The sequence below is a fragment of the Etheostoma spectabile genome, chromosome 22 (genome assembly GCF_008692095.1).
Source record: "Etheostoma spectabile isolate EspeVRDwgs_2016 chromosome 22, UIUC_Espe_1.0, whole genome shotgun sequence".
NCBI classification, from domain to species: domain Eukaryota; kingdom Metazoa; phylum Chordata; class Actinopteri; order Perciformes; family Percidae; genus Etheostoma; species Etheostoma spectabile.
Genome location: NC_045754.1, coordinates 8,580,615 through 8,591,286, shown reverse-complemented (window position 1 = coordinate 8,591,286; position 10,672 = coordinate 8,580,615). Strand labels below are relative to the sequence as shown.

Genomic DNA, 10,672 nt, shown 5'->3' with positions numbered 1-10,672 from the left:
GGGGGGTGTGTGTGTGTGTGTGTGTGTGTGTGTGTGTGTGTGCACACGCACCTCTCTTACGTCACACACACATCTTCAGTGTCCCCTGTGTCCATGTCCCCGACGCTCCCTGTCGTGCGACTCCCCTCTAAATCCATCTTGGTGGCGTTTTTACAGTTGTTGGCCGATAAGCTGGCAGGGGGAAGATGAATAACCTGCCGTGCCACTGCTATCAGCACCTGTTTGTCGATTTAGCCGGTCGACGTGGCCTGTCTGCTCAGCATGGAGATTATTGATTCAATAAGAATTGCCATTAGATCATGCCATTAAGTTTCTCGGCAGCCCCTCTCCCCGTGCTGTCTGTCCCCCTCTCTGTCAGCTCAGAGGCTCATGCATCACACCCGTCAACGACCTCCTTCATTTGTACAAACACGGCGCAAGTGTGTGTCCGTGTGAGTGTGTAAGTGCGTGCATGCACTGGTGTTGTGCCAGCCACCCCCGTGATCCAACACCATGGTGCTCTCCCATCGCTCTCAGCCGGGGGATATTGAATGCTGCTTCCAACAGACCGATTGCTTGCCACAGGGATTCCCTCACAGAGAAGAAAAAGAGAAGACGAGTCAGGTTTTCCGAGGCTCAGACCGAGGTGGGGAGGAGATCAATCTTGGGGAAACTTCACTAACGTCTGTGGTCATCCAGACCCCAATCATCTTCTGTGGAATTAGTCTTGTTTTGTCACTTTAGAATTAAAAAAATGTCAAGTGAGAATAATGGAGGTCCTTTGCAGATATATTAATGTACATTTTACTCTTTGCTTTTGCTGTCGCACCCTGCTGTTACTGCGCTGACTCATTTGTCGATACTCCCCCTTCAGTATTACTGAGAAGTGTGCAGTGGCCGACTCGGGTTCAACATGTCTTAGAGGTAGATTGAAAATAGGGCGGTTTCTGTTGGATGTCATGTTATGATGATATGTGGGGTCATGATCTGGCCAGTGGGCAGAGCGCAGGGAAGGTACAAAGATGCCATTGTCACAGCAGTGTCATGCCCGGAAGGGGAACTGGCCCTGGATTCTTTATTTGCTTTGGTGCTTTATGTTTTATAGGTCCACAATCTTGCGAGTAAGTGCTCAAAGAAAGCATGTTTTCCCCAGACATTTAAGAGCATTTAAAGTCAAGTCTCTATTTATCTCCCTTCCTTCTCTCCTGTTTTCATCTGTCCCTCTTCATTCACCCCCAAGGTAAAACGACTCTTCTCGGCTGCTCAGGAATGTAATAATACCGGTTTCTTTTGGTCAGGATATTGTGTCTGTCTCCCTGGGTTTAAATTGCTCCCTGAAAGGCACTTCAGAGGCCACCACAGTGTTGAGCCAGATGTTGACTTTGTCCCTAGAGGGTCCATTCCTCTGTAACATCCACCTCTTACAGGATAGTTAGTGAGAAAAAGAAAATAAAGAGGGAAGAGAGAAAGAAGGGGATGGAGCAAGAGAAAGGTGGTGCTCACAGATATAATGCTTGGCTGGAGTTTGAAAGCCTTCGCATTTCAGATGCCATGACTTTTGATGTCTCGCTGTATCTCCTCACCTCCCACCTCCCCTCCTGCCTAAGCCTCAGATTGGAAGTTGCCACGGCAGCACAACTGTCAGCATTTGTCATGGAGGGGAGAGGGCCCCAATGTGATGCGAAAGTGACAGGGTTTTATTTGAAAATCCTGCTGGGATCGGACACTGAGACTCTCGAGTCAACAGAGTGAGGCAGATAAAGAGGAAGGGAGGAAAGAGTTAAGAGAAATGAGATAAAAGAAATAAAAGAGAGATAGCACCATGTAAAAAAGAAATGAAAAACAGGAAAGAGAATATATTATATTTGTCTCTTATGCTGCAGAGCAAGAATTCCTCCAGCTAAACAACAAATCAATTCAAGGCAAGATTACATTATACTACTTAGCTTATAATAAAACTTTGATTGCTTTGGTTAAAGTTCTGTCATCTTCCTTTATAGCACATCAACAACGACCACATCCATGGGGAGAAAAAGGAGTTTGTGTGTCGGTGGGAAGAATGTTCTCGAGAGCAGAAGCCCTTCAAGGCACAATACATGCTGGTGGTCCACATGCGCAGACATACTGGGGAAAAACCTCACAAGTGCACAGTAAGGAAACTCCTATTTGCAAATGACAAACTATTCTACATATAACCCGATAACATGAGATTCAGTCTGTATGAATGATGTCCTCTTCCTCTTTTCTCTCTCTTCCTGCAGTTTGAGGGCTGTGCCAAGGCCTACTCCCGTCTGGAAAACCTGAAAACTCACTTACGCTCGCACACCGGAGAGAAACCTTATGTGTGTGAACATGAAGGCTGCAACAAGGCTTTTTCCAATGCCTCAGACCGGGCCAAACATCAGAATCGCACACACTCAAATGAGGTACTGACACACATCTTTTTTTTCAGACAGTCACAGTATGCTCGTTCAACTTTGCTGCTTGCATGTGGTGTTGACAAGCATTGTGTTTCTCACAGCTCGTCTTTCTCATTTCATTCTCAGAAACCGTATGTGTGTAAAATCCCAGGCTGCACCAAACGCTATACGGACCCGAGCTCCTTACGCAAACATGTGAAGACAGTGCACGGGCCGGAGGCTCACGTCACCAAGAAACAGCGTGGAGATTACCCGCGTCCTCCGCCCCAAAGGGAGCCTGGGGGCAACGGCCAGGGCCGGTCACCAGGGCAACTGCCCCTGGGCGGGTATACGGACCAAAGGGAGTACAACCATGCTACCTCAAAACAGGATGAATGTCTGCAGGTCAAGTCTATCAAGACAGAGAAGCCTATGGTAAGACTTTATTTAAGGCTGACACACACACCTTTACATTTATATTGATTCTTTTCTTATACTTTTACCACTAATTCCTTCACTTTAACATTGTTAGTTTAATTGCATATTATTTAGTGACTTAACATTGAATTGGGAAGCATGCAAATTAACACTGAATTCTTCTAATGAGTACATTTTTCTTCCTATCCAATGCTTCGGCATTTCTCTCCTTCCCTTTCTAAGGACAGTGGGTAATCAGGTGAGATAGGTATCCCTTCACATTGTAACATTCTTTCCGAGTCTCACAGTTTTTCCCGTCTTGCTCATCGTTTTATTGTCTGTTTATTGTCTTTTTTCGTCCCATCACAACTGCTTGACTTTCACCCAAAACACAGCAGATTTGTTCTCATTGTAGGTTTTCCTCATCCCTGACATTCACAAAAAAATATATATATCCCTGTCAATTTACAACACTTTCAAGAGTGGCAATGATATTTACCAAAGCCAAGGCATTTTTATTGAGCAATGTCCGTGCCTTTGGGCAGGACTCTGAGGGCACTGAAAGTATGCCTCACACTGCCCAGGGCTTCATTGTGCAGCCACATTTATTCAACAGTACCCTCTAAACACTGTTGACACTTGATGCCAAAAAAGTAATTCCATTATTCCTCAGTGCAACATAGTTTCTAAAATTCAGTAAACAACCTAATTAGGCTCTAGCCGTTCTCACAAGAGGCCTTTATCCTATTTGCCTATCCTCTGAAAAACCCAAAACATGATTCCTCTTTTTTTTTGTGTATGTGTGAGTGTGTGTGTGTGTGTGTGTGTGTGTGTGTGTGTGTGTGTGTTTGTCCTGACTGGCTCAGGGGGGGAGGCATTACTCATGCCCCAATAATGTACAAAGCAATGTCTTCCAAACACCTCTTTTTTTCTAAAACGATAAATGCAGCAGTTGGTTCTGTAGTTTGGACGACCAGCTCAAACTGCAACAATTTGCAAGATGATTACATGAACACATGAATGCAGTTATCTTTCATAATGGCCTTTCATTTTTTTATGATCATTGTCTAATGTTATATGGAATACATCTTTCAAAAGTTTACATTGTATCATTGTTTGTGACATATGACACTGCTTATCTACCCTTGTGTTTCCTGAAATACACTTTTCTTTCTTCCCTCCCTTCTCTCAATATTTTCTTCTTGTCTGGTTTGTCAGACGTCTCAGCCAAGCCCTGGCGGTCAGTCTACATGCAGCAGTGACCAGTCCCCCGTCAGCACCTATCCCAGCGGTGGAGTCCAGCTTGCTGTGAGCGCGGGACGCTCGCCAGGGGAGGGGCTGGAGGAGGACGAGGGGAAAGAGGAAAACGAAGAGGAGGTGGAGGAGGAGTGTGAGGGGGAGCCAGCTCCCATCATGGACTCCACAGTCTCCACGGCAACGGCGGCCATGCTGACCCTGCAGGCGAGGCGAAGTATAGGCCGCCCCCTGCGCTGGATGGAGCACATCAAGATGGAGAGGCTAAAGCAGGTGAATGGAGCGCTGCCCAGGCCGGGGCCCCTGTCCCCTACACCGCCCCCAAAAGTTTCCACACTACCCAACATCCTGGGGAAGGGTAAGTTTAATCTTTTAAACATTTGTTTGGAATTTGAGATCCAACCTTTTTCTAAATGCTATTAAAACCCTTTACCAAAGTAAACAACCCTCACAAATTCACGGCAGCATGTAGTATCCTTTTTTTGTGGTTGAGCTTGTGTGGGCATTTTTACTGTTAAGAAGCACCTGTACACAGAATTTACACATCACCACAAATGCAGGTATAAATCACGCACGTAAATTATCCTGAATTCCATCTTGCCCATTTTGGATGAAGCATTCAGGCAAAACAAATGCTTAAAATGTACTGTTCCGCTGGAAAATGGTATCAGAACAATATCAAGCCGTATATCATATCAGAGAAAATAGCATGTAACAGTGTTTCATGGCCAAGTGCTGCCTGTTGTCGATGGCTACATCTGTTTGAGGGATCTCTCCGCACTTACATTTAAATAATTTGGCTTTTTCTCTCTCATCCTCCTGTAATCTCACTTTCACCACTTAATATCCTTGTTTACTTTTCAACTGTTCTCATTCCTTTTTCTCTTTCTGTGTTCCTCCCCAGGATCCTGTCTGGGCAGGCAGTGGGGGGTGTCTGCTCCTCAGCCACCTGCTCATGCTGAGCTAAGCAGCACAGAGCTAACAGTGCTCAATTTTCTCCGAGACCGGCGTGACAGCAGTGGTAGCGCCACCAGTTCAGCCTACCTGAGCAGCAGTCGGCGCTCCTCAGGCATCTCCCCCTGCTTCTCCAGTCGACGCTCCAGCCAGGCTTCCCAGAGTGAGGGTACGATGGCAGCCGGCCACCACCGCCGCCTCCACAACCTTAGCTCCACTGACTCTTACGACCCCATCTCCACTGATGCCTCCCGCCGGTCCAGCGAGGCAAGCCACTATGGAGGTGGGACAGGAGGAGGGGGTGGGGGGATACTCTCTGGTGGGGGCTGTGGAGGTGTAGGAGGAGTTGGTATGGGGGGAGGAGGGGGATCACGGGGGATGCTCACTTTAACCCCAGCACAGCACTACCACCTAAAAGCCAAGTATGCAGCAGCAACTGGCGGCCCACCTCCCACGCCTCTTCCCAACATGGAGCGCATGAGCTTGAAGACTCGCATGGCCATGATGGATGAGGGTGGTAGCAACCACTCTTTGCCGCCTCTGGTCAGGCCACAATGCTGCAGTGATGGCACCAACGGGTATACGAATGGGTACATGGGACATGCAGGTCAAAGGAGGAGGATCCTCTATCCTGGCGAGGGGCCACTGAACGGGAACCGGAGGGCCAGTGACCCAGTGCGGACGCAGGCTCGGGATGTTTGCGGTCTGCCCCCAGTACAACGCTTCAACAGCCTTAACAACCTACACCCTCTCCCACCTTTGTCTCATTATTCTACACCTGAAACTCGCAGCTTTAGCCTACAGAACTACACACGCTCAGAGGGCAACCTGCAGAGAGGCCTGCAGCACTCACCGTACACTCCTAGCATCGCAGAACACGCAGCCTTAGAAGCCCTGGCCATGGAGGATGACGGGGAGGCTGGTCTGTCGCTCGAGGATGAGGATATACTACCAGATGACCTGGTGCAGTATCTCCACTCCCAGGTTCAGGTGGATGGTGGCTCCTACATGCACATTGAGGACCAAATAGCTTCTAGCCAGAGGGACACCTCCCTTCCATCTATGGAGGAGATTGAACAGATCCAGACTTCGGGGTTGAATATGGCATTCCCTGGGCCCCAAAATCTCCAGCCGCATCAGGCAGCCGAGCGGACGGGCCCCATCCAGCTTCCCATCCAGTGGAATGAAGTGAGCTCAGGGAGTGTTGACAGGTCTCCTCAGAGGGAACAAAACCACCAGACACAGTGTGGAAAGTGGTCGGGCACAGAATTTGGACCGGCATCTGCACCTTTTGGCAGGTTTGGAAACATGGTGGTTCAGCAGCAAGTGCCCTCTGATTTCCAGAACAGTTGTGCCCAGGCTAATGAGTCTCAAAGTGCTTGCTGTGACAACCCTGGGGTGAAGCTAGAGACATCGCCTAACTCCTGCATGGAGATGAGAGTTACTGCTCACAACTCTTCAAACACCTTTGGAAGGCCTAACTACTCCCAGATCATTGAAGGGCATCTTCCACAGGCCTCCAAACAGCAGGCCTCAAATGGACCTCAAAAGCAGAGCCACTTCCAACCGAACCACAACAGTAGCACCTCTTGCCAGATCGGGAACAACCTAATCCTTACCAGGGCCTCCATGGACAACCTCCCCAGCCTCTCCCAGGGAACTGCGCTTCATCACAACCGGCAGGTGCATGTCCCTCGCCCACCGAACAACAGTTACAGGAACTGTGTCAGGACCCAGCAGTACCTCAATCTTGAGAACTCCGGTGAAATCCAGGCTAGTCTTAACCAGCAGCAACAACTGCAGAGAAGTGGGGATCATTGCTCCCTTGCACATCAGGTATCTGTGCTAAAACTGGAGGCCACAGACCATGGGTACTTAGAGCAGGGCTTTGGCGACTGCCTCTCGTACGAACCAGCGGATCTCAAGGCCTCCTCGTTCCCTGTCCTGGAGGACCAGTGTTTGCTGGACTCCATGGCAGAGTCTGTGGGACAAGGCGGTGGCAGCGGGAACTCGGGTAGCCTTCTTTCCCCTGGTGCAGACCAGGTGACCAGCACAGTGGATGGCAATGTGCCAGGTATATTAGATGAGGGGGTAAGTCTGGACTTTGGTGTCATGCTGGAGGATGGCTATGACCAGGGTAGCCTGGTATCAGGGGTGTTGAGTCCCTCCATCTTCCAGGGACTGTCCAGGACCTCATCACGCCTGACCACACCTCGAGCATCCGCGACCTTCCACAGTGTGGCCCCCGGCCTAAAAAACATGGCGATCGGAGACATGAGCTCTCTACTCACCACACTGGCTGAGGAGAGCAAGTTCCTGGCTATCATGCAGTAGCTGCTCTATCTCTGTCTCTCTCTTTCTTTCTGCTTTCTCCTCCCTTAGTAAAAATGGAAAAAAGAAAGAGAAAAACTCTGGTGTATGTGAAGATTTTAAGACCAAAGTGGCAATTATGAGAACTTTATTATGTACTTTTAATGTTCTGGAACAGGGAGTTGTAAAACCCATTTATTTTGTAAAAAAGTCATCCCACACAGAAAGGGGATGTGTCAAAAGTATGTATAGATAAATGGTTGTATTCCTTTTCTGGAATGTAGGCTATTTTTGGAAGCTCTTCTCTTTGTATTTCTATGTGATGGTGAGCAAACGATCACTTCTTTAAAACAGTATTCGGTGTATTACCACTGTTTTTGCTGTACACGCTGTCAGTAAAAATGCATGTATTCAAGGTTAAACATGAACACTGTCCATACACGTGCATAGACTAGCCCGTGTGCCAAGTATCTACCGTTCTGATCCCCCAGGTACGAAGCCGCAGCAGGTCAGACATGGGTCATTTAAAAGGCCTTGATGATAACTTTATATATCATAGGTTTGAATAAGTGGTGTATTTACATTTGTTGTCATTTTGTTTTGTATGTTACTTTTGTGAATCTGTAAATGTTTCAGTGCTTTTAACAAGTTTTACCAAGTGGTGTTTTTGTCAAGAGTAACTGTAACTGCGGTATGGTATCGAACACATTCGAGTCTTCAAGGCACCGTAGATAGTCGTCTCCTTGATATCTAAATGGCTTGATTTAGTTAGTCTGGTAAGGTACTCACAAGTGTATATAACAGTGTTTTTATATTCTGTTTGTGATAATCTGATTATTGACGTTGGATTGCACGGCTGTTCGGAGCTGATATGAAAACGGACATACTTTCATCCTTGATGATCAAAGGTCCCATTTGGTGCTTTATGTATGCTAACATAAATAGATATTATGTTTTTAATCTGTCTTAATGACCAACAGTGGTCCACAGCACATGAATTTCCCTCTCATAATGATACATACTGTAAAGTGATGTTTTGTTTTTATAGGAAATCATCTGTATTATTTTTTCCAAAGCTCTTAAATTCAGAATGTGTACTGCCATCAAGTATCGCAGTGACTTTGTCAACAGTGTTAGTATTGCCTTGCAGTCTGATGTGACTGAACACAGAATATTGAGTAGTTTACCTTTTATCCAACGTCAAAGCAATGAGGAAAAAATTGTTTTACTGTCCTTTTGTATTTTTTGTCATTTTTGTAGCTGTGCATTGATGGCGTATTTTTTCTTCAAAGAAGTAGAAATCATTTCCTTTGAAAGAAGGAAATTACACTGAGGTATGTGCCTTATACGTCCTGTCGGTAAAGAGAAAGATCACTGCCAATCTTCCATTGTGAATGAAAAATGAATAAAAAATAAACATGTAAAGTGTCTTGTGAGACCTGAAAAAAGATAAAACGATAGAACATTTATATAATAAAAGTCTGACTATCAGAAAAGTTAAGATTTGCGAAATGCATTCTACTTTTTTCCCCACATTTATTGTGCTCTTTTATATATAATGTGTAAATACAATACTCTTTCATTAGGTTTAGCAGAGGAAATGGGGAATATCCTGGGGCCAATAAAGAATTGACTTTGAGAGCAGGGATTCCCAGGCCCTGGGTAAAGGCCAGGCAGATCTGGCTTAGAGCGGAGCTTCAAGTGCCCAGCACTGCGGCCCCGCCAGAAGAGCCACTTCGCTCTTTTATAACTGACTACAAATGTTTGTATGGTTTTAATAAAAAAAATGAAAAAAAGACATTAAAAAGAAATTATATTTTAAGTCTCTTTTCTTCTTTATAATATGCTGATTTTGATAATATATGAAACTTGGTTTGAGTTATGTCTTTATGGAGACAACACACTCCTTTTATTACTATAAATCATACTGATTTCCTCGTCAGACCACATCCAAAAGAAAACATGTAATGCAACTTGATAAAAATACAGTAAATAAACATTTGGCTTGATGTAACTTTACATTTTGTTTGGTAATATACTCCTGTTATAAAAAATAAAAGTTCCAAGACCAGTCATCATCAGTGACTTAATTCACAGAGAATATCCAGGGCTTGTGATGCCCTCTTCTGATCATTTCAAGAAACTACAACTGCATTGTAAGGCGTGCGCTATGCAGTTTGAATTTCATCCTTATGAATTTGATAACATGATTAAAAAAACATGTTTGGTTACACATTCACATTAATAGCAGTCATGTCTGAGTTAAGATTAAAGTCAGTAGGTATCGTTATCCCTGCTCATTCACACTGAATTTTTTACCAGTAGTTATGCCACTGTAGCCCACATGTACCCACAATTACAGGCTGACATCCCATCAGCTCATGTCAGAAGTTCTTTTAATGTTTTTCATACAAACAGAGCGCTTCGACAGAGAACTATCCATGATACGTTTTAGCAGCTCAACATAATCATTCAACAGAAATGAAGGGCACCGTTTCCACTGCAGAGATGGAGCATGAGAGCTGTAAATTGTTTGCCTGGGTCCAGACCTTTGAATCCACCCACTCCAGAGTGCAACGAGTCAAAAATTCTCTCTGATATCAGGCAGGTAAATTGCACTAACTGGCAAAAAAAAATTGACGGTTTTTACTTCAATGCTCTGATGCTGCAGCAATTGCCCATTTTACTTTTGTGCCTTCTTTGGACTGCACTTAGTTGGGTACGAACATAAAAAAGTCAATTTTTGACAACAGCCAGTGTTGAAATCTGTACACTTTTCATAACTTTCGCTTCCTAACAAACACTTTCAACAATTTTACAGCAGGATGTACAGGTACATCACGTCAGGCTATTCATCATGCCAACATGTTAGAGATTAAATGAAGAAAGGGGGTTTGTATACAATAGGAAACATTTTATTACTAAAAGTTGTCTTATACTGAAGGTGCTCTTTCATCAGCGTTTCCACAACTATTCTTTATTGAAATCACAAATTGTTTTTACCACTTGATGGAAAAAAACTAACAAATTAATCACACATGAAATGACAGTAACTATGGACTATATACACAACAATGGGAGAGGCGGGTCACAGGTGTGGTTTCAATAGGCCTGCATTGTTGGGTGTTTTAACACACTAGGCTCATACAGGAGGCACTTGAGTGTGAGAGCCTTAAGAGCCAGGACCTAGCCAGAGTGCTGGAGGGGGAGGAAGGTAAAAAAACATGGAAATGTCCAGCAACAGAAAACAATGACTACCTGCTTTGAAAGAAACAAATCCTGTTCAAGGAGTACATAATATGCATCTAATCCTTCTGCTCAAGCGTCTGTGGCTTGAAGCCTTGGTTAGGGGTGGGGGG

General features: G+C 45.2%; 1 protein-coding gene across 1 annotated transcript in view; it reads left to right on the top strand.

Moving 5' to 3' along the window:
* Positions 1–8,814, top strand: part of gli3 (GLI family zinc finger 3) — a 90,337-nt gene extending 81,523 nt beyond the window's left edge. Inside the window, exons 11-15 of the mRNA XM_032503403.1 lie at positions 1,980–2,129; positions 2,241–2,405; positions 2,526–2,813; positions 4,014–4,407; positions 4,954–8,814. Of these exons, the coding sequence (XP_032359294.1) occupies positions 1,980–2,129; positions 2,241–2,405; positions 2,526–2,813; positions 4,014–4,407; positions 4,954–7,337 (3,381 nt within the window). The 3' untranslated portion in view covers positions 7,338–8,814. The remainder of the gene's footprint in view (positions 1–1,979; positions 2,130–2,240; positions 2,406–2,525; positions 2,814–4,013; positions 4,408–4,953) is intronic.
* Positions 8,815–10,672: the final 1,858 nt, after the last annotated feature.